This window comes from Narcine bancroftii, chromosome 8 (genome assembly GCF_036971445.1).
Source record: "Narcine bancroftii isolate sNarBan1 chromosome 8, sNarBan1.hap1, whole genome shotgun sequence".
Taxonomy (NCBI): domain Eukaryota; kingdom Metazoa; phylum Chordata; class Chondrichthyes; order Torpediniformes; family Narcinidae; genus Narcine; species Narcine bancroftii.
In genome coordinates, this window is record NC_091476.1 from 50,004,299 (window position 1) to 50,028,493 (window position 24,195).

Genomic DNA, 24,195 nt, shown 5'->3' on the forward strand with positions numbered 1-24,195 from the left:
ATTGAAGCATGTCTGTTCCTGTCTGAGCGGCGACATGGATCTGATCCAATTGTCCACCACAGCAACAGGTCCTTGGCAGATGCCAACTCACTGACTCTCCACAAAGTCCTGGAATGCCTGGAAAGCAAAGATGCATACACCACGATGCTCTTTACAGACTACAGTTTGGCATTTAACACCATCATCTCCTCAAAACTGATCAGCAAATTCCAGTACCTGGGCCTCAATGCCTCTCTGTGTAAATGGATCCTGAATCTCCTGACCTCCAGATCCTAATCGATTGGTAAGAACATCTCATCCACGATATCCATCAGTACTGCAGCACCACAGGGCTATGCTCTTAGTCCTCTGCTCGACTCACTTTACACCTATGACTTCGTGGTTCAATATGAAACAACACCATCCACAGTAATGGGTTGTATATAAAGTGACAATGATTCTGCATACAGGAGGAAGACTATAATTTGGCTGAATGGTGTACTAACAACAATTGTTCACTCGTCATCAAAACCAAGGAGCTGATTGTGGACTTTAGGAAGGGAAAACCAGCGGTGTACAATCCAGTGATCATTGGGCAATCAGAGGTGGAAGTGAGCAAATTTAAATTCCTGGGAGTCATTATCTCGGAGGACTTTTACTGGACCCAACACACAACTGTCATTGTGAAGAAAACACGTCAGTACCTCTACTTCTTCAGGAGTTTGCGGAGGTTTGGTATGACATCAAAAACCTTATCAATCAACAACAGATAGGTTGTGGAAAGCATGCTGTCCGGCTGCATTATATTCTGGTATAGGGGCACCAATACCACTGATTGGAAAGCCCTGCAAAAGATAGTTGACACAGCTTAGTACATCACAGGCAAAACCCTTCCCAATATAGAGAAAATCTACATGGAACACTGCTGTTGGAAAGCAGCAGCAATCACCAAAAATCCATACCACCCAGGACACACTGTTTTTGCTGCTGCCATCAGGAAAGAGGTATATATACCAAAAGGCTCTTACCATCAGGTTCAGGAACAGTTATTAACCTTCCACCATCAGACTCCTAAACAGCAGACTCAATTGGAGACTCATTTAAGGACTCTTTGCACATTATTTACTACTGATTTTTTTGTATCGTAGTCAGTTTCTTCACACCTTTTTTTATTACGTCTTTTCTTGAATATATTTTTTGCACTATCAATCAGTAGAAATTCTGCCTGGCTTACAGGAAACAGCATCTCTGATGTAATTATGTATTCTGAAAATAAAGCGTCTTCCCCCTTATCTGTGGTTTTGGTTTTCTGTGGTCAAACACTGTCTGAAAATATTAAATTCCAGAAATAAACAAGTCATAAGTTTAAAATTGGGCACCATTCTGAGTAGAGTGATGAAATCTTGTGTCGTCCTGCCGGGGACGTGAATGCCTTTGCCCACGCTGTGTGCGCTCCCGCCCGTTAGTCACTTAGTAGCCATCTCGGTTATCAGATTGGCTGTCACGGTATCGCAGAGCTTGTGTTCAAGTCATCTTTTTTATATTGTTATAATTGTTCTATTTCTTATTAGTTATTGTTAATCTCTTATTGTGCCTAATTTATCAATTAGACTTTATCGTAGGGATAGGAAAAATCATAGTATAATATAGGGTTTGGTACTCTTTGCAGTTTCAAGCATCAGCTGGGGGTCTTGGAACGTATCCCCTGCAGATGGGGGGGGGGGTGGGGGGGGGTGGATCTATTGTAAATCTGAACTTTGAACTTTTGCATGGTAATGGAGAATGTAGTGTTAATAGCTAAGTTATTAGTTCCATGAGAGGCCAAGGATGATCAATGCAGACTATTTAGCCAGGGTGGAAAGAGTAACATTTCCAGCAATACATGAGGCAGTCATGAGATTCTGCACTTGAGATTCAGGTCTTCGAAGAGACATTTGGAGACAAAATCTAGTGATATCGTGATGGTTTTTTTTTTATAAAAAGCAAATGTCTTTTAATTCCTAAAAATATGCTGAATGAACATAGTGATTCTTTTGTAAGTTATTCCATGCTGGTTCTTTTTGGAAAAAGTATACATTCTTGGGAAGAATAGACCGTGAAGTGCATCCAATAGCTTTCTGTGAAAGATGTGTGTAAACCATTTGAAATAAGTATTAATGATTGTCATCATAGCTGAGAATGTGTATTTAGAATTGTGAAGAATTAAAGGAAGTGACTTAGATCATAACTGAATAGTGAAACATTGTCCATCAGAACCTTGAATTGAGCTCGGTCTTTAATTGCAATCAAAGATTAAAACAACTAATAGAGTAGTTTATTATGTGATTAAGAAGTTTGGTAGCCATTCTTAATTCTCATTCTTCCGTTTCTTATCATAAACACGCAGGCCTGAATTTTTGCTTGGGACTCTGTTGAGGGCAACAACAATATTTTTGGTAATGTTGATGCTCACTTGTGACCTGTATAGAAACTAAATTAGAGCACCTGATGATCTTCCAAGTTTAGCAATATGCATTCTTGAAGTTAAACCCAGTGTTGGTATGTTCTGTTCAAGTTGAATAAGACATTGGTGAGGTCAAATTTGGAGTATTGTCTGCAGTTTTGGTCACCAACCTGCAGGGAAGATACAAATAAGATTGAAAGAGTACAGAGAAATTTTATAAGGATTTTGCCAAGACTGGAGGAGCTGAATTATAGGGAAAGGTTGCATAGGTTAGAACTTAATTCACTGGAGTGTCAGAGAATAGGGGGAGATTTGATAGGAGTAGACAAAATAATGAGTATAGATATGGTAAATGCAAGCAGGCTTTTTCCACTGAGGCAGGGTGAAACAAGAATGAAGGGTTAGGGGGTGAAAGGTGAAATGATTAAGGGGGCCATTGGGCCAACACTCAGAAGGTGGTAAGAATGTGCAATGAGCTATCAATGAAAATGGTGGATGCACTTTTAATTTCAACATTTAAGAAAAATTTGGATAGATACATGAATGAGAGGCATATTGAGAGCTATAGTCTGGATACAGGTTGATGGGGCAAGATGGAATAATAGATCAGCATGGACCAGATGGGCTGAAGGACCTATTTCTGTGTTGTGTTTCATGCTTCTTTGGTTTAACCCCATTAAATTATCCTCTAATTTATCCACAGAAAATGGCAGAAAACAAACTGAAGAGCTTAGTTTCAAAACGGACCCTAAGTAAAAAAGGACAGGAGGAGCTTAAGAAGAAGGTTTGTACTGCATTTTCAACTTGGCGGATTATTTTGTCAGTTGAGGATTGTGGTTTGATGAAAAGTAAATCTCGTGTGCTCCAAAAATGTCGTAGCTATGAGATAGGACTGATGTTACAATAACTAAGAATTGTAATTTGTTATTAATACCTGTATTGAATTTGTAATTTAAGGAATATCAAGTACTAAGTAGATACACAAATATTATTTGTCATAAGAACATAAGCTATGGGTAAGAAGCATTTTATCTAGCTTTGAGTCAGATTTTGAATTAATCAAGATACTGTACAGTACTAGATTATTTACCTCAGTTAATATTTCCTGCACACTCCCTACATTCCTTTATTCATTGAGTGAAGAATTTCTTCTTATCTCCTTTTTGAGCAACTTATAGAACACAGAACATTACAGCACAGTACAGGCCCTTGGGCCCATGATGTTGTGCTGACCTATAAATACCTAAAAAAAACTAAACGCTCCCAACTTCATAACCCTTTATTTTTTCTTTCATCCATGTGCCTGTCTAAGAGTCTCTTAAATGCCCCTATTTTGCCAGCCTCCACTACCATCCCTGGCAATGCATTCCTGCCATCCACAATTCTGTATGTAAGGAAAAAGAAACCCTGATGTCGCCCCTAAATCTTCCACCCTTCACTATTTACATTTGTCCTCTGATGTTTCCTATTTCTGCCCTGGGAAAAAGGTGATGCCTGTCTATTTTATCTCTGTCTCTCATAATCTTGTGAATCTCTATTAAGTCACCTCTCATCCTTTTTTTGCTCCAAAGAGAAAATCCCTAGCTGTTCTAGGGCTCATTTTCCAATCTAGGTAGCATTCTGGTAAATCTCCTGTGTACCCTCCCCATAGCTTCCACATCCTTCATGTAATGTGGTGACCAGAACCAAATACACTATTCTCACCAGAGAGAGCTGTAATATCACCTCTCAACTCCTGAACTCAGTCCCCCGACTGAAGCCTTCTTAACTAACCTATGCAGCAATCTTGAGAGATCTATGGATTTCAAGATTCAATTTATTGACAATGTAATAAAACAATGTCATATTAAACAAAATTGCTCTTGCCTGCTGAAAGGTAGACAGATTCGCCATCAGCAGAAATTGCCTGAAGCGCCTCTTAGTCAGAGAAAAAGAAGCAAAGGACAGTCCCTCCAGAATCACTGAGTGTCCATAGATTCGCCATCAACGCTTCCGCAGTTTCCACAGCCCACAGTCCAGATCATTTGGCATCCCAAGCTCCAGATTCGAATCTCTGACAAGCTCAAGAACCTGTGAGTGACTTTGGCAAACCCTTGCATCCTGGTTCTGACACTGGTACCCCTTCAGACAGTTTTGAGCCAGTCTCCAGCAGTCCACAGCCCAGCATGAATCTCCTGACAGTCTCCAGTAGCCCCCAGCCTCTGTGGGTTCCTCGCCTCGAGTTGCCAGCAGCCCGCCACATGCGTGGGTCTTTTAACTACAGAGCCCCCTCACTGGTCACCATCCCTTTTTCATTGCTTCGCCTTCTCAGTTGAGGGAATGGTCTCCCCATTTTCTGGTGCCCTGTGGCAGTCCTCCGCTCATCTGGAATCTGCAGCCCCTCATGCCTACTGCCAATCATAGGCGCCACCATCTTGGATCCCAAGGACCCTCTGTTCTTCCACAATGTTAAGTATCCTACATTAACCATGTACTTTCTCTTCAAGATTGACCTTCCAAAATACATCACCTCATACCTATCTGGATTGAACTCCATCTGACACTTTTCTACCCAGCTGTGCATCCTGTCTGTATCTTGTGTGACCTTTGACAACCACAACACTATCCACATCTCCTCCAACTTGCTGACCCATTCCTCTACATCTTTGTTCAGGTCATTTATTAAAATCACAAAAATCACTTATTCTGAGTCAGTAGGCTTCAATTCTATTCAGCTTGGCCAGGGGAAACATCCTCCCTGTATCCACTCCATCAAGTCCTGTAAGTATTTTATAACTTTCAATGGAGAGATGTCATTCTTTTAAGAGTGAAACATGAAAATCTGCAGCTGCTGTGATTGAAGTAAGGATACAGAAATTCTGGAAGAATTTAGCAGGACTCACAGTGTCCCTAGGAGGTAAAGATATATAACTGTTTTGGGCCTGAGTCCTTCTTCAAGCTAGGAATAAAAAAACAGGCAAGCATCTAAATTAAAAGGGAGGGAGAAAGGGTATGAGGCAGAGCATAGACCAACAGACAAATGGTGATAATTGTACATGGATAGGAGGGAAGATCAGCATTAATCAGGGGAGAGGCTGGTTTTGTGAATGTAGAGCTGATGGAAAGAGGGAAAAGGAAAGTGAGAGAGATAGAGCTGGAGGAAAGGAAAAATTGGGATAGATGGGGGAGGGCTAAAGGAAACCAGTGAAATCCATGATAAAATCATCTGGTTGGAGGATGTCCAGATGGAATATGAGGTGTTGTTCATCCATTTTGCTGGTTGTGTCTGGCATCGCCTAACACCATGGACAGATGTGTCGGCAAGGGAATGTGGCAAGGAATTGAAATGGGTTATTACCGGGAGATCCCCTCTATTGTGGTGGAAAGAGCCGAGATGCTGAACGAAGCAATCTCCCAGTCTCCGTTCAGTCTCTCTGATGTACAGGAGACCACAACGGGAGTACCAGATGAAGTAGACGACCCCTGCAGATTCACAAGTGAACTGTTGCGTCACTTTAAATATAGTGAATCTGCATGGGTCATGTGCTCTTGTTGTGGTCCTTCCTTTCCTTCTTCGCAGCCTTTTAATTCTGGTTCTTGCCTGCTTTTTACTCATACCTTAAGGAAGGGCTCAAGCCTGAAACGTCAATTATATTTCTTTACCTCCTATGTTCACCTGCGAGTCCAGCTGAAACATTTTTGTCTTAATTTTTATAAAAACTCTGGATATCATGTTTCTAGTTCAATTATTCCTCACCTGGCAAAGCAGTTTAGTGTTTTGTTTGCTGCAGTACAGTCAGAATAGATCTTTTGGCCAAACTTGTCTCTGCAGACCAAGTTTGCATTCTGGGCTAGTCCCGTTTGCTAAGTATTCTCTCTTTTGCCAATTTGTCTAACTGCGTTTTGAATGTCAAAATTGTGCCTATAGTTTACTTTGGGAGTTTTTTCTGGGTACTGATTACTGGATGAAAAGTTTGCCCCTCAGGTCCCTCTTCAACCTCTTCTCTCTCACCTTAAACCTATGCCCTCAAGTTCAGAAAAAAGATGGTGATTCACTTTTATCCATGTCCCTCCATGATTTTATCAAGCTGTATAAGATCACCCATCAGCTTCCTATAATCTAGGATCTAAAACCCAGTCTAACATCACAAGAAAACACATCCGTTCTTGAGTTAGGAGACCAAAACTACATATACTCCAGGTAAGGTCTCACCTAGTCCCTACCAATGGCAGTAACATTTACTTCTGTATTCAGTGTCTCATACCACAAGTTAACAAATCATATAACTGCCTAATTTCTTGATGCATATACATATTGGTTGATTGTGATTTGTGCAAGGTCCCTTCAATGTTAGCCAGCGTTTCTCCATTTAAAACACACTTTTTAAGAATTTTGTCCAGGAAAATTTAAATTCCAAACTTTACACAATAATTCTGTTTTCAATCGTCTTGATATTCAACAGACTGTTAACAGGGAAAGGAAAAAGTGAGAAATTTTGAGTTGGCATTTTTAAATTCAAAAACTATTGAAATAATTTGTTGCCTGGAAAATCAGTAAAAAGAAAAGCTTTGGCTCTGTTGTGGGCTAAGTCACATGTTCAAGTGTATATAAAGAATAGAAACTTCCAGAGCAAATAGAAAAAAAAATTGTGCTATTAAGATTGTTCTTTGCTTTAAATGTAGAAGGTGCAAAGATTGATAGTCATCTCAATTGGAGAAATGGTTTTGATCAGTAGAGCACAGGAATTTTAACCGAATACCTATTAGAAAACTGTATGACTTATTAACGTATTTTTTGTTTTGTGATGAGGAATTGATATTTGGAAGAGAATATATAAACTACTGTTTTTACAGGAAGAGGAGCTAAAGGCGGCTGAAATCTATGAAGAGTTTTTAGCCTCATTTGACTCGGGTGGTACAGGCAATGTAAAAACTTTTGTGAGGGGTGGCATTGTAAATGCTGCTAAAGGTAATTTTTTATATTTTAAATTGGTTGTGTTAAAATATTACAACAATATATTTTGGTTACACCACAGACAGGAATATTGAAATAATTTGAACCACAGACAGGAATATTGAAATTAGAGTCACGGTCAGATTATCAGTGATCTAATGGACTGGGCCTTATTTTTGTGTCAGTTTTAACACTAAACATTTTTTCCTCTCTGTTAATTATGCTCAGTCTGAGCTACCTTGTCCACATTAGTCAAGAGCACATGCTGACTTGTTTATGGTCATTAGTGTTCTATACTCTTGGAAAATTTTTATTTGTTTATTCCAGATAGTTCTTTTTCTCTTGTGTAATTGCTGTTTTAACAATTTAATATGTCCTTTCTCTGCATCACAATGAATTGCATTACCTTTTGAATGCTGACTGAACATAAGAGATGATTATAAACAACTGGAGCTTCTTGGTGTTTCCCACCAGAAAAAATGGTTTTGTTTACTTGTTGTGTTGATTGCCTCTTAAGAAATGTAAACCTCCAGTAGGCTCCTCTTAAGGAGAACTTGAGCATACATTGAAGCTTGTACATTCTGAGATGAGTTATTGGTCTGATTTGTTTCTGCCCCAGTGCTTTACTGGAGGCAGGTAACATTTTTGATTATACTGCAGCATTAATCTGACTGCCACTTTGGATGCTTGGGCATTATGGTTTACCACATTTTTTTCAGATTCAGTTTTTAAATTTTTCAGATGAGAAGGAAAGAAATGAAAGGAGAACTAAACTCTATAAACCTAAGGCTAAGTTTGGTGAAACAAAAATATCTCAGCAAGAAGTACCTCGTACACCAACTATTCCTTCTGATGCAAAGAAATCTGTAAGTAAAATAGGTTTTATGATTTACATTTACCTGTTTGAAGTAGGCCACTGTAATCTTATATCATGGTTCTCTTCTGTATCCAGTCACAAATGAGATTGGTGAATGACAAAGCTTGGTCAAAGAGGTGCTTTTTCAGGAAAGAAATGTAGAGGGGTCAGTTCCAGAATTTACAGATGAGATGCCAGTAGAAAGATGAAGGAAATGGTGAACGTTAACAAGATAGAGCTGATAATAGTTGACTAACTACAGTAATAATCTGCTGAAGTTTTATACGATAGGTTCTGCTTCAGTGTATTGCTGAGACTTCGTTTGGATTACTATGACCTATACTCCACTGGTGTTTTCATGAATAATGACTGGAAGAGGCAGATTGCCCTTGGAAGAGAGGTTTGATACCTTAAAAGGGGGAAGGAATATGTGCCTGGTGATTAAACCTTGTTCTTATTCCCCAGCTTTTCAAAGAGATCACTCTGTTCATGACTCCCTGATTTACTCTTCCACTTTTGGCTACCACTTTCTATTACATGCCACTTTCCCAAGCAGTTGAAGAAGGTGCAATACTTCACCTCCTTCCTTATCACAATCCAGGGATCAAACAAATGTTCCAGATAAATCAATTACTCACTTACACCTCTTCCAATCTGGTGTCTGATGTTCACAAAGTGGCCTCCTCCACAATGGTAAAACTAAATGCAGATTGGATGATCTGTGGAGCACCTGAGCTCCTGGTTGCCTGCCACTTCAATTCATTTTCCCACTCCCAGTCTGATATTTTCTTTCTGTGGCTTCCTACAATGTTGAAAGGAGCAAAATGTATGCTCAATGAATAACACTGAATGTTCTTTCTGAGTGTGCTGCATGCAGCCTGTGGGGCTCAATTTCAAGTTCTCCAATTTTACATAACTCACTTTTTATCTATTTTTCAAGAACTAGCCATTTTGTATGCCATAATTTTTCCTTTCTTTTTGTACAGTTAGACTAATTGGGGATGTGGTAGATGGTCAGACTATACGACGTTACACTAAATATACAGCACTAGCAATATATTACACACAAAAGCTTTATCTGGTCTTAATTGCCCCTTAACTGCCACATTATTTCCCCTGATCAGGGTAATTTTGTTTGTTCCACCCATCTCTTTACCCTGCCTTTCCTGGTGAAACTAACTTGCTTTTTCTCTTCTTTCTCAGTTCTGATGAAGGGTTCCAAGCTTGAAAGGTTAATTGTTTCTCTTTCCACAGATTCTGTCTGACCTCCTGATTTTATTTTTCCCAGCATTTCCTGTTTTTATTTTAAATTTGCAGTACCTGATAGATTTTTGGTTTGATTTTCATTTACTCGGTTTGAGACAGTTTTATTATAATTTTGTGTATGAAGGTGACAATTCTTTCTTTCATTCATTTAGACTGTCAAAAAAGTAAAAGATGAAAAAAGGAAGAGTAATTTAGAAATATTCAAAGAAGAGCTCAAACAGTAAGTTAAATGAAATGAGCATCTGATCATAGCTTCTTAGATACAGGCAGATCTCAGGTTGCAAAGGTTCTCTTCCTAAGAACAGTCTGATTTCTCTGTCGGATATGTCTATTTTCAAAAGTTATCCATGTCATATCACTCAACATACTCTTATTGTAGTTCTTTCCTTTCCATTAGCAAAAATTATTCTGACCCTGCCTATTATTGAATGAATAGAACTATTCAGTCATTAATTAAAATCTTGAAGTATCTGTATTTTTATTTTTGCTAGCTTGAAGAATGTTGGAAAAAATACAGAGTTTGTGTAAAGCCAGATTTCTTTAACTCAGGGCTTCCTCTATGTCTGGAAATGTTTTTAGAGATATAGAATTGAGTATTCAATGTGAGTTATTTCATATACATAAGTGGAATGTTCAGATCCACCAAATTTCTTTCTTGCTACAGCTATACAGCTCTGTAAAATACCAATTACAATGGCAAAAATTTAAATTATCACACTGCGGGACAAAAAAAAAGAGATATCAAAATATATTCACAGTTGCAGTCAGGGCAAGAGGGGGAAAAAAGTGATAATTCAGTGGTGAACCCAGGCTTAGTGGTCCTGGACTAGTTTATGGTTAGGATTAGAGTAGCTAGGGAGGATAAATAGCCTAATAGCTGTTGGATAAACACTATTCAAGCTTCTGTACTTGGAAAATCAGTAAAAAGAAAAGCTTTGGCTCTGTTGTGGGCTAAGTCACATGTTAAAGTGTATATAAAGAATAGAAACTTGCAGAGCAAATAGAAAAAAAAATTGTGCTCGAGCAGCAGGAGGAGATTGTGACCAGAATAATTTTAGCTGCCCTCGTGAGGCAACGTCTCATATCATGCTTTCGATGGTTAGGAGGATATTGCCCATGATAACTTGGCTTGCCACTTTCTGCTGCCTTCTGCATTCTTGGGCACTTGAGTTTTCAAACTAAGCCATGATACAACTGGTCAGTATATTTTGCACAGTAAACCTGTCAAAGTTCATAACAATCTTCAATTACCTTCAGGATTCAAGAAGAGCGTGAAGAGAGGCATAAAAATAAGAAAAGGGTTAAAGAAGGAAATTTAAGACCAAGTAGATTTGAACCAATGCCTGCTGAAATGGAACAACAGATGAACAGACGTGTCTGTAAGTACGTGCTTCATATTACTGGATTGTGGTGATATGAATATTGGTGATGAAACAAATTAGCTTATTTTTAACTTTTGGTTAAAAACTGATTTGCCTTTGTTTGGTTAGGGAGTGAAAATCTTATAGGAAGTTAAAGATATTGTAGCACCATCTTGGACAAATTACTGTTGTGAAATTCTTTTTTTTCCTCTTTATCCAGTGCTTGATGAGACTCCAGGATCATATGATTCAGGGGATCCTCATACAACAAACTTGTATGTTGGGAACATAAATCCACAGGTATTGTCAAGCCTCTGTTATAGTTTGTCATATTTAATATACCTGACTGAAGGAATTCCTCTTCTTTTAACCAAGATAGTTTCAGATTAAGTTTTTGTTTTACTGTTAGATGGATGAAGAGATGCTTTGCAAGGAATTTGGTAAGTTTGGACCTTTGGCAAGTGTGAAAATCATGTGGCCAAGAACAGAGGAGGAGCGAGCCAGACTCCGAAACTGTGGTTTTGTTGCCTTCATGAACAGGAAACATGCAGATAAAGCCCTTAAATCTCTCAATGGTGAGTAAAATAAATGTTGTGCAAATGTATCTGTACTATATTAGAATATGGGATTTGTATTCAGACGTATGAAATTGGGGGATCATGCTCATCTTTTGTAAAGATGTACACCAGGTAGTGAAGACTCACTTTGATTTAAGAAGTCAGGATTTTTTGCATGTGAACAATAGTAATTTTATTTTAAAGGTCAGAAAATGCTTGTATGAATTTAGCAGTGCAGTATATAAGCAGAAGAAATTGCTGGAGTGTACCATCTAATTAAGACAACTGGAAAATTAATATTTTTTCTTGCCTTTGGATTATTTTATATCTACAACCCAAGTTATTTGAAGTTATAATCAATAATAATGTGGGAAGTTGGTCATCTAGGATCTCATGATCAGGTGTCTGATTTAATTGAACGTTTGAAAAAGAAATGCAATGAATTGGAGTTAATGCGGAAGAGAGGGAGAGACCAATTTCAGAAATTAACAGAATAGTTAGAAGTGCAACTTTGTACATGCAGTGAGATTTCATAGTTTAATTTTTTTCACTTTTATCTGTGCTATAAATTAACGTAATTTTATATTAACTACTAGACTTGATATCTCCTGAAATTTTCATTAGTTTTTATGGCATAATTCCTATAATTTCAGACACTGTGTGGAGGCTAAAGAATAACTTCCAGGGCACAGTTGAGTTGTTTAAATCATCATCAGTTGTCCGACAGTTAACATTTAATTATATTTATCTTGCCTCCATTTGCTGGACTTTTTTGATGCTACCAGCATTGAGAACTTGCCATTATATTTACAACAGTTTCTGACCAAGTATATTTTGAGATTCAGTAATCATTTAACTTTTATGGATTCTTAATAGAAATATTCAATTGGCTAGCAGTAATTTACGCACACCTTTTCTGACATGATGGTTTGAAATTGCATCTGTTCGAGCATTTATGATGATTTTCTTATTAACAGTTTTAAATGAATACATAGAGGGAAACCAAAGTCTGTCATGTGCTAAAAATCAAATGTGGTATCATGTTTACAGGGAAATTTATAATGGGTTATGAAATGAAGCTGGGTTGGGGGAAGGCAGTGCCCACCCCTCCATACCCCATATACATTCCACCAGCTATGATGGAATTGACTCTTCCTCCTCCTCCATCGGGTTTGCCTTTTAACGCACAGCCTAGAGCGAGACTGAGGAACCCTGATATGCCACTCCCACCATCAAAATCCAAGGAAGAATTTGAGAAGGTAAAAAGATATGAATGATTTATGTGCATGCTAGAGAAACGAAAATTAAGTGCATGTATAACGATTTGTTGTAAGTATTCATTTGTTTGAATGTTGACTTTCATTACCTGTTCATTGCTTTTTGTAGTTAAACTTGCAGTAGATTTTGGAGTGTCTGCAAGTGGCATTTAGCTACTTTGTGAAATGTCAAAGTAGAAAAAAGTTTGGATTAATTTATTGGCAAGTTTGAAATCTCTTTGATCCAAAATTCATTTTAACTCAAATTTAACACTTCTGATATGGAATGATGGCCTGGCCAAGAACATAAATTCCTTTGAGCAAGCTGGATTTACAATATTTTATCAGTTTGTCTTCGTATTTTTATGACAGTGTTATTTAGCAACTTTCAGGAGTGAGAGTAATGCTTTTTAATTTCCAAATTGATCTGCTAACAGAAGGATGGAAATATTTCTTCATTCTGATGATCCTTCAGGCTAAAAATTAAAACAAAAAAAACAATGAATCATTCAATGGATCAAAAATACCATCTGCATCTGGGTGACAACTGTCACATTAGTATTGTTTGTTGCGCATCCAAATTCTTACCTCTACTCATCAGGCTTGTTAAAAGTAGCTTTACTTCATCTTACATTAGAACAAAAGAAATAGCAAAAGTAAGCCTGTTTTGCCATTCAGTAAGATCATGGCTGAGTACAGGTAAATCAATATTCTTTGTGCATTTTCACTCATTACAAGTTAGCCTTCAGAGTTAGTCCAGTTATAGTCAATTCAACGGACTTCGTGATGATCCAATATGTTTATTAAAATGTTTCAGAACAGAAACAGTTCTTTGGGCTGAGCTGGTCTGTGCCAGAGGTTAATGTTCACTCAGTACTTACCCCAATCCTTCATTTCACTTCTACCTCCCATGAAAATGCATCTTTGCTGTTTTCTCCAGGCATGTGCTCTTACAAGGTACTAGTTTTCTTCTGACTTTAGATTTGCACAACTCCAAGCTTGTCCCATCAAATCCTTTTAATTTTAAAGTCCTGTGACAAGATACAATTTGGTCGATTTTAAATAAGGGTGCAAACATTCCTTCATGATGCCCTTTGCATTCTTAAATCTTGCAATTTTCTTTTAGTTTTTCCTTTATATTACCATGGTAATACAGTGACGATGACTGTGGTATATTCTGAGATTTTCAGATCCTAACTAAATACCCGTACTTCTTTCTTAAAAAAAAACGCAAATTTTGAGCTCTCACTTCTAGTTGTCAACTTTTATTATTGATGTGTAGAACTTGTATTTTGCAACGTAATAATGCTTATTTTTAATGAAAATAACTTTACTTTGTGGAAAATGTCTTCTCTACACCACTCCTTTGGATAAATCTAACCTTAGCACGTTGTTCCACCATTATCAGCTGCAGATTCAACTAAACACATCATGTACAGAACATCAGAATCAATTCTTTGCAGCTTACCTGCTCCAGTATATTGTGATCAAGATCTTTTATGATTGCCACACAATAGATTTTTTTAAAAATTAGTTCTTTGTTTTGTTTTCTGGAGGTCAGATATGCTATTAACCACTGCTTAAAAAAATCTGCAATATTGTTGGATAATGCTGATCGTAAACAATATAATTTTTATCAGATTTATTTTGATTTCCACCACTCCAAGGTTATTTTAGTTTGTACTTTGATCCTCTGTATACATCCATGTAGTGATATTTTAGAATATTTTCAAAATGATGCCTAGCAACTGCTGATTGAATCCAACAATACTCAGTAACTGTACACTACAGAACAAGCGAGGGAAGAACAAGCTTTTATCAGAATCCAGATGTATAGATTTTGTTAGGCCAAATACCCTGGTGAGTTGGAATATGTGGTGGTGTACGTCTGTTTCGTAATTTCTTTTATTTCATATTAAACGTCAGCTAAACATAGCATTAAATATCAACTGTTGTTTTTATTTTGTTCTTGATGCTGTATGTCCTGCAGTGTTTCACCAGCCAATACTCACATTCTTTATATTTTTACTATTTGATGTGACTTCATGTGCAGACTCTGTCCGAAGCCGTAGTCAAAGTGGTTATCCCAACAGAAAGGTACACTTTCAGTTCATTCTTACTACTACTGCTACTACGACTAAGCAGACTATTTGCAACAAACATTTAGTAAACAAAGGACTTTTCTTTACACATGCTTGCGTGCCTAAAAAGATGAACCCCATTTCTGCGAGCAACAATAGAAATGTTCCTTTAATTCGTGTTCTGAAAGTGGAATTATCCTAGGGAATGGCTTAACATAAATCGATTCCTTAGTGTTACCGGTAACTATGACATCTATATTTACATAGTTTTGTTAATTATAGCTAGAAGAATTTGAAGGTTTTTAAAACTAATTCTAGCAGAGGCATTAGAAACTAAAATGTTGTTTAAGATGAGTCTTATGCTTTGCTGTTGCTAAGTAATTAAATTTGTAGAGTTTGTGCTGTGTTGTCTTGCTCAGAGGAATGGGGACTCTTGGTGCGTAATAGCTTCAAACAAAAAACTCGGGAAGGGGGAAATAGATTTTTGGATAGAGTGTGCCTTAGTCACAGCGCAATGAATGGACCAGAGGAACAGGGGATTGAAGTGGTGGTCTGCTGGTGCCTCAGGACGCTGAAGTGAGTAGAATCTGGTGCTGTTTTTCACTGTTCTGTGCGAATATCCAAGACTTTGTGGGATAACAAGGATGCACAAGCACTGTTTGAGCCTGTTAGCTCATCACCTTTGGGTAGCTTTTACTATTCGTAATCAACTTGGCCACATGAATTAATGGACACTTAATACTTTCAGGTAAAACATTATTAATTACACCTATCCTTGTGTAGCAACTACATTAGATTTATAAAAGCAAGCCATAACATTTATCTATTTTATCAGATATTGTTATATTTTGTTGTAACGTAGAAGGATATTAGAGCAATTTTGTTTTAAAGCTGCAATATAGGATGGCAAAACACCAAGCATATTCAGTACTCGAGCAAAATATTTTGAATGGCATATGCATTAGCAAAGTGCCATTAAATACAGTTAACTTTAGAGTATCCCCAGCTATTGCTTACATGTTTCTTGGAGACCATAATTTCCATAATGACAAATAACCATTGTTCAACAATGTAGTATTTATTAAAGTTGGAACATTTAGCACTATTGAGGCTTAACTTATGTATGTATAAATATTTTCAAATGCTGCCTTTCTCTGCAAATCCACCTGGACAACAAACCTAACTAATCGTGCCAAATAAAATACTGCTGCATATTGTGGCTTTAAACCTCTGAATGTTATTAATATTTAATATTGCTCCTGAACTCTGAGTTTTTTTTCACCCGGATTTTCATATAAAGCGGAAATAAAGCAAAGATTAAGAATCTATGCTAAAGAAAACTCCAATAATCTATATATGACAATTAGTTAGCAGAAGGGGTGTTCAGGAGTTGCTCTCTCATCTCAAGGTACAAGGATTTAAATCCAGACCAGTCTATTTTGTCTGTTTGTGTAAGGAGGTAAAGTTTAGACAGTCATAACTTGTTTCCCATTGGGTGTGGAACTAAAATCATAAACTAAAATTTCACTTGAGAGGAAACAGAATGACTTGTGGGAATCCTGGACTGTGTCCCATTATTGGAGCCAAACAGAGAAGTGGGATCTTTACTCTAACTTTCCAATAGTTGCTCAGTGCTTATGTTGAGTTCCCCAAATAGAAAAGTGTTCCATTCTCCAGAAATAGATTCTTTCACACATATATATTTTATATATATATTATATATAGATATATATATATAGATATATATAAATATCTATATATAATAAGTGCAAAATAATTTTTTAACTACACTTCTAAATGCAATTGCAAGAATATTGCCTGTAGTAGCTGATAGTAGTAAGCAATGCAGTAAAACATAGTTGGTTGTAGTTGTCGAAGTTTTCTGTTGGACTGTTGATCTGACATGTATTTTGGAATTTAGCACAATTGTTTTGTGGATTACACTGAGAAAGGGGACAGCATCAACTTCGAAGCTTGTCTTGTTTCTTTTGATTGAAATGCGAAAAGGGTTACACTTTTTAAAAAAACCTTGTCATTTATGAGATTTTAGGATATATCTAACTATTTTTGAACAATATTTAATTTCCTTTTATTTTACTAGGAATCTTTTATGCCTAATTCATCGAATGATTGAATTTGTAGTTCGTGAAGGTCCAGCCTTTGAAGCTTTAATTATGAATAGAGAAATTAATAACCCACAATTCAGGTAAAATGAATAATTTTTAAAATCTACTTTTTCTATTAATTTGATGACATTTTCTGATTATTTTCAACTATTTCATCAGATTCCTTTTTGAGAACAAGGACCCAGCACATATTTATTATCGATGGAAGCTATTTTCTATTCTTCAGGTAAAAAAAAACCAAATATTTTAATTTATGTCAATATTTTTACAGATAATAAACTTGCATGATTTTTAGGTCCAAGGTGCTTTTGTTGTTATTTTAGGGGGATTCTCCTACAAAATGGAGGACAGAAGATTTCCGGATATTTAAGTGTGGCTCAGTGTGGCATCCCCCACCTATGAATCCCTATTTGCAAGGTATGCCAGAGGACGGAGAAGTGGATGTGCCTGTTGAACCAGAGGAACCAGTGAAGAAAGGGCAACTGAAGGATGAGTAAGTGGATTTCTCTTTGGAGGAATCTCTGTGCAACTGACTATAGGAAACTGAATAACTGTTACAGGTGTCTTGCCAAATGTTGCAATTGAATCAGAAATCTTAAGTGTGAGTTTCAAGTCTAAGAATTCTTGTTCAGTGCACAATCTTTGTTAATTCAAAAGTCACATTATCCAAAACATTTTTATTTCTAACACTTTTCAAGAACCCGTGTTGGAATGGTGAGTTTCTGTTAATTACTATTGCTTGGGAGTTCAGTCATGTTGCAGTACACATGCGCTCATAGTACACCTCCCCCAGTTGACACTATCTGATCTCATCTTTCACTTCTCCTTGGTTCATTTATCACCTAGTAGCCCTTTCTCATCCGTCCACTTCACTTAGTGCTAGCATCCTTCCCTCTCCATTCTCAGTTCAGGTGCTACTCAACTCACTGACTATCTCCAGCAGTTTTTGGCTCTTGATTCCAATATTTACAATCTGCTGTGCCCTCTTTCTAGGTATATTCACCAGTGGGTTACACAAGACACTTTTTACTCCTGTACTGAAATCCATATGTAAAAAGGACCAATGTAACATTTTTTTCTCCTGAGAGTTTAGTTGGTTTGTTCCATACTTCTCTCCTACCGACTACATAAAAAACATTTTATGGGAGGATTGAGCTAGTGGATTTGTTCTAGTGAACCGGTGCGGACTCGAAAGGCTGACATGGCCTGTTTCCGCTCTGTAAATGGTTATATGGTTATGGTCTCTTCTTGCACTTTTAAGGTGCGTTTCAGAGATTTCCATACAAGGATACATAGTATTAAAATAAAAACTGCTCTTTTTGTACCAAATTACTCATCTTTACATTTTTTTCCTCATATTGGATTTTTCTTGTTCTTACCCACTTACTCAGCTGATCAAAGTTCACATTTATTGTCAGAGTATGTGCATGACTTCATATACAACACTGAGATTTTTTTATCCCGCGGGCCAGGCAGAATTTTACCTATTGGTAACTGTAAATTGTACTCAAGAAGATATGTAAACAAAAGAGAAATGTAAACAAAGAAAAAAGTTAAACAGACTGTGCTAAGTCAGTATGTTGAAGTTTATTTACATCTTCCTTGTGAAACACAAATCAACATAATTTTGTTTTACCAGTAAATTTGGATGTTTGGACCTTTCTGATTGCTGAGGCCCAATCTCCAATCTTTCCATAAATCACAGCTTGTCAGCCTGAGAACAATCCATTTGTTTCCTCTCTGCTGACCGGTTCTCAGTCCAAGTCAGTATATTCCCCCAAACTTGGCTTCGCTGCCTGGCCTGTTCCACGTGCACAACTCTTGTTGACTAATTTCCTGAGTGGGATCTCATTAGATGTTTTTGGAAATTTCAAACATGTTTTTGTCACATGTTTTACTTATTCTGTTAGTCACCTCATCTAAGAACTCCAGTAGATTAGTTGTCAATAACTAGACTGAGTAATGACGACCACAAAAATATCAGGATTGTCAGTAAAACCTGTTGCTTACATCGAAAGTAGAGTAGCAGTTGAAGACTGTGATTCATCACCATTTTCTCAAGGGTCATTAGGGATTGGCAATAAATGCTGCCCTTGCCAGCACCCGCAAAGTTCTTAGAAAATTAATCAATTGTAACAAAAAGTTTTTTTTCTTCATGGAATGTGGATGTTACTACAAGGTCAGCATTTGTTGTGAGAGTGGCTTGCTAGGCCTTTCATAGGGTACTTAAGCATTAGCTTGATGTGGGATCAAGTGTTGACCAATTGGATAAGAATAGCAAATTTCATTTCCATATTATCAGCAAATCAAATGTATTATTAATGACCATCTCTATTGGCTTTACATATGATTGGAATATTTTCCAGATTTATTTATTTACTTGAATTTAAATTCTCCAACTACCATTGAAAGAGTTTGAAAATTAATGCCTCTGGTTCATTGAGGTAGACTAGATCTGTAACTTCAGCACTATGCCTTCATCCCTATACCAGTGTTGATGTTGATAATTTCCACCACAGATGTAGTATCTGGGCACACATTAGATTTCAGTCTGAAGACTGAAAGATATTAGGAAATCAGAAAGGCTGCATTTTATATTAAACCAGAATTTGCAGAAAAAAAGTAGAAAGAGAAAGACAAATGGGTATTTATAGAGCAGTTAATAGTGCAGTTGAGTTTCATGAATTATTCACATGTGCAAAGACCCCAGTAATTTTTCCCAATGATGGTATGTATCATTCAGGTAACACTGTTTTCAGCAAAATCTGGCTTTATATTTTTAAATATGTACCTGAAGAAAATCAGTATCTGTTGCAACCTGAATTTTGTAGTGACTTTTTTTTGTGGGTACTGAGGTTCAATCCAATTCATCGTTCAAAGCTGCTATCTAAAATGAACTTTATTTGTTGAATTTTGGAATTGCTTGACAATTAATATCATTACATCATTGTACTAGTTCATGCTCTTTTTATCCTAAACTCTGCTTGATTTTTTTTTAAGGTTCCATGACAGGAAACTAGCAAGGTTATTTTATGTCATTAATTGTATTTAAAGTTGAAGTCAGATTTAAACATGTTTCTATCGAGTTTAAATATGCAGCTAACAGCACAATATAAAACTTGCAGACAAAGAGATAAATTGGAGAATATCTTGAGAGGTTTGGCTCCTCATCGCAATGATGTGGGTGATGCCATGGTCTTTTGTTTGAATAATGCCGAGGCTGCAGAGGAAATAGTGGATTGTATTGCAGAATCGCTGTCTATTTTACAAACTCCACTGCAGAAAAAGGTAAACTTTAAAAAGTTTATTATCTATATTCATCTGTAGTCATTGAGAGCAGATTGAATGTAATCACTTATATGTCATAAAATGTCAACTTTAATTGGTGTGGTTAAAATCATCTTCTACATGTCTGATATTTAAATACTTATATTCACAGAACATTACAGCACAGTGCAGGACCTTTGGCTCATGATGTTGTGCCAAATTATATAAACCAACACAACAATATAAGCCTTCCATACCTCAAACCCATAATTTTCCATTTCCATTCATGCACGTTTTGAAGAGACTTAACTGTCCCTATTGTGCCAACCTCCTCCACCACCATCACTGGCAATGCATTCCAGGCATCCAGCACTCTTTGTTTTTAAAAAAAAATTATCTCCAACCTTTCCCCTAAATTTTCCTCCACCTACCTGAAATAGATGTCCTCTGGTATTTGCTACTGTTGACTTGGGGTAAAAGCTGCTGGCTTTCCTCCCTATCTCTACTTCTCATAATTGTGTAGACCTCCAGCAAGTCACCCTGTCATTCTTCTTCACTCCAAAGAGAAAAGCTCTGTTAATTTTTCTTGTAATACAATTCAGGGAACATCCTGTTACATCTCCTCTACACCCTCTGCAAAGTGTCTCTAATCCTTCCTGGTATGAGGTGACCAAAACTGAACACAATATCCCAAGTGTGGTCAAACCAGAGTTTTATCGAACTGCAACATTACATCATGGGTCTTGAACTCAATCCCCCGACTAATGAAGGCCAGCATACCTGTGCAGTAGTCTTGAGAGATCTATGGATTTGGACCCCTTGATTCCTCTGTTTTTCCATTCTATTAAGAATCCTGCCATTAACCATGTGTTCCACCTTCAAGGTCAACCTTCCAATATGCATTACTTTACACTTAACTAATTTGAACTCCAATGGTCACTTCTTCACCCAAATCTGCATACTGTTATAACCTATAACAATCTTCTACAGCATGCACTATACCTCCAACTTCTTGCCACATCCCTCTACATCTTCGTCCAGGCCATTTATAGAAATCACAAGGATCCCAAACCGATCCCTGTGGAACTCCACTAGTCACTGACCTCTCGGCAAATGCCTCAGTGAAATCCATAAACACCATATCCACTGCCTACCTTCATCAATTTCTTTTGTCACTTCTTCAGAAATCTCAGTTAGGCTTGTGAGACATGACCTGCCCCCACAAAGCTAACTGCTTCTCTAAATGCTCATCAATTCTGTCACTAAGAATCCTTTCCAATAATTTGCCCACTACTCAATGATCTATAATTTCCAAGATTATCCCTATTGCCATTCTCCAATCCTCCGGTACCTCCTTGTGGCCAGGGAGGACACAAAGATCATGGACAATGCTCCAGCAATCTCTTCCCTTGCTTACTCTTGTAACTTTGGGTACATCTCTGAAGATGTAATATTGGGAGTTAGGAAAGAAGCTGAAAAGCAGGACCTCGAGGGTGGTAATTTTGGGATTGCTGCTTGTGCCAAGCACCAGTGAGAGTAGGAATAGGCAGTTGTGGCAGAGGAATGAGTGGTTGAAGAGTTGATGCAGGGTTCAGATTTGTGGATCATTGGGATCTCTTCTGGGGAAGGTTTGACTTGTACAAAAAGGACAGGTTGCACCTGAACTGGAGAGGGACAAGTATACTGGTAGGCAGGTTTGCTAAAGCTGTTAGGGCAGGGGGATGGAAACAAGAATGTGAGTGCAGAGAATAGGGCAGATGGTCAAAAGCATAATGCAATGTGTTAGAGTTTGTGAAGGTTAGAGCAGTGGAGGAAGCATAAATATAGTCGGTTGGAGGGTTTGAAATGTGTCTATTTCAATGCAAGGAGTATTAGGAATAAAGGAGATGAATTTAGAGCTTGGATCACTACATGGAATTATGATGAGGCTGTTACAGAGTCTTAGCTGGCTGAAGGATGTTGGCTGATGTAGGTACCAGAGTGTAGGTATTTTAAAAGGAATAAGATGGGAGGTAATGGGGTGGGTGGGGGGAGGGGGAAGTAGCATCACTGGCCAGGGATAGTATCATGGCTGTAGAAAGGGAGGATACTGTAGAGGGAGTGTCCACTGAATTGTTGTGGGTAGAAATCAGAAATAGGAAGGGAGCAATTATTGGTATTGGGTGCAGTCTCTGCATACCCAGGTAGCCCTCAGGTCAAGGAATAGATAAGTAGGCAGATTTTGGAATGATGCCAAAATTGTTGTTATGTGAGACTTCACTTTCCCTAATATTGACTGGCACCTCCAGACTGCAAGAGGAATAGATGGGGCAAAATTTGTCAGGTATGTCCAAGAAGAATTCTTGACACAGTATGTAGACCAGCCAACTAGAGGGGAGGCCATACTGGATCTAGTACTAAGTAATGAATCTGCTCAGCTGGCAGACTTCTTGGTGGAGGAGCACTTCGATGAAAGTACACAATTCCCTGAGTTTTATCATAGCTATGGACAATTATAAAAGACAAAATGGGAAAGTTTAATTAGGGAAGGGCTAATTATGATGGGATGAGGCAGGAAGTAGGGAGACTACATTGGAAAAAAAAAATGTTCGTGGAAGAAAGCAGAAGTAATGTGAAGGATGTTTAGGGATTACTTGTGCTGGGTTCAGGATAGATTTGTCCCACTAAGGGAAATTATGGTAGGAAAAGGGAACAAAATGGGTGAGACAGCTAGTTAAGAGGAAGAAGGAAGCATGCATGAGATTTAGGAAACTGGAAGGACTCAGGAGAATTGTATGGCAGTCAGGAAGTGACTAAAGAAAGGACTTAGAAGAGCATGAAGAAGACATGAGAAAGCTTTGCCATGTAGGATTAAGGAGAACCCCAAGGCTTTCTACACATACATGAAGGACGATGACAATGAAGGTGGGTCTGTTAAAGGATAAAGGAGACAACATCTGCCTGGAGGAGGTTGGGGAAGGTCCTAAATGAATACTTTGCTTCAGTATTCAACAGAGAAAAGGTCCCATATTAGGATGCGATGTGCTGGGCGATGTTGAGAGGGACTAGGGAGAATCCTGGGAATTATAGATCAGCAAGTTGCAACAAAGGTGTGCAAATTATTGGAGAAGATTCTTAAGAATAGGAATTCAGAACATTTGGAGAAGTACATTCTACTCAGGGATCGTCAGCATAGATTTGTGAGGCGAAGGCCATACCTCACAAGCCTAATTGAGCTTTTTGAGGAGGTATCAAAAGAAATTGATAAAGGTGTGGCAGTAGGTGTGGTTAATATAGATTTTGGATTTTAGTAAGGTATTTGACAAGGTCCCTCATGGGACACTCATTCAGAATGTCATGAGGCATGGGATCCATGGAACCTTGGCTGAGTGAATTCAGAATTGGCTTGTATATAAAAAGCAGTGAGTAGGAGCGGGACTTACCTATCAAGAACTCTGTGCAAATGGTCCCCAGACATCCTCAACATTACTTCTGTGCTTTTCCCTGAGAATATCCAATCCCAATTTACTCTTCTCAGTTCTTGCCAAATCCCTTCAGAATTAGCCCTGCTGCAATTAAATATTTTACCATTTTATCTATACCTGCCCTTGTCCACAGCTATGCTAAAGGTCAGGGAGTTGTGGTCACTCTCACCAAAATGCTTCACCACCAAGAGGTCTGTCACCTGACCAGGCTCATTACCCAGTACTAGATCCAGTATGGCCTCTCCTCTCATCGGCTTGTCAACATACTGCATTAGGAATCCTTCTTGGCACACCTGACACATTTTGCTCCCTCCACTGCCTGTCATTCCTCACAATCACTCTCTACACATTGCATCAACTTTTCCACCATTTGCTTTATCACTGCCCTATTATTCTGGTTCTGGTTTTCCTCCTCCTCCAAACGAGTTTAAACTCTCCACAACAGCTCTAGCAAACCTCTCTACCAGGATATTAGACCCCTTCCAGTTCAGATGTGACCTGTTGTTTTTGTACAGATTGTTCCTTCCCCAGAAGGGATCCCAATGATCCAGAAACCTGAAACCTTGCCCCCTTACACCAATTATACAGCCACACATACATCAGCCA

General features: G+C 37.9%; 1 protein-coding gene across 4 annotated transcripts in view; it reads left to right on the top strand.

Moving 5' to 3' along the window:
* LOC138740673 (U2 snRNP-associated SURP motif-containing protein-like) overlaps positions 1–24,195 on the top strand; it is an 86,326-nt gene that overhangs the window by 23,735 nt on the left and 38,396 nt on the right. For all 4 annotated transcript variants that reach the window (XM_069893662.1, XM_069893661.1, XM_069893663.1 and 1 more), the window contains exons 2-14: positions 3,126–3,206; positions 7,256–7,370; positions 8,097–8,221; positions 9,630–9,697; positions 10,735–10,856; positions 11,059–11,138; positions 11,248–11,413; positions 12,446–12,654; positions 14,705–14,748; positions 16,834–16,938; positions 17,018–17,084; positions 17,182–17,351; positions 19,984–20,146. In XM_069893662.1, coding sequence (XP_069749763.1) covers positions 3,129–3,206; positions 7,256–7,370; positions 8,097–8,221; positions 9,630–9,697; positions 10,735–10,856; positions 11,059–11,138; positions 11,248–11,413; positions 12,446–12,654; positions 14,705–14,748; positions 16,834–16,938; positions 17,018–17,084; positions 17,182–17,351; positions 19,984–20,146 — 1,512 coding nt within the window. In that variant the 5' untranslated portion in view covers positions 3,126–3,128. The remainder of the gene's footprint in view (positions 1–3,125; positions 3,207–7,255; positions 7,371–8,096; positions 8,222–9,629; positions 9,698–10,734; positions 10,857–11,058; positions 11,139–11,247; positions 11,414–12,445; positions 12,655–14,704; positions 14,749–16,833; positions 16,939–17,017; positions 17,085–17,181; positions 17,352–19,983; positions 20,147–24,195) is intronic.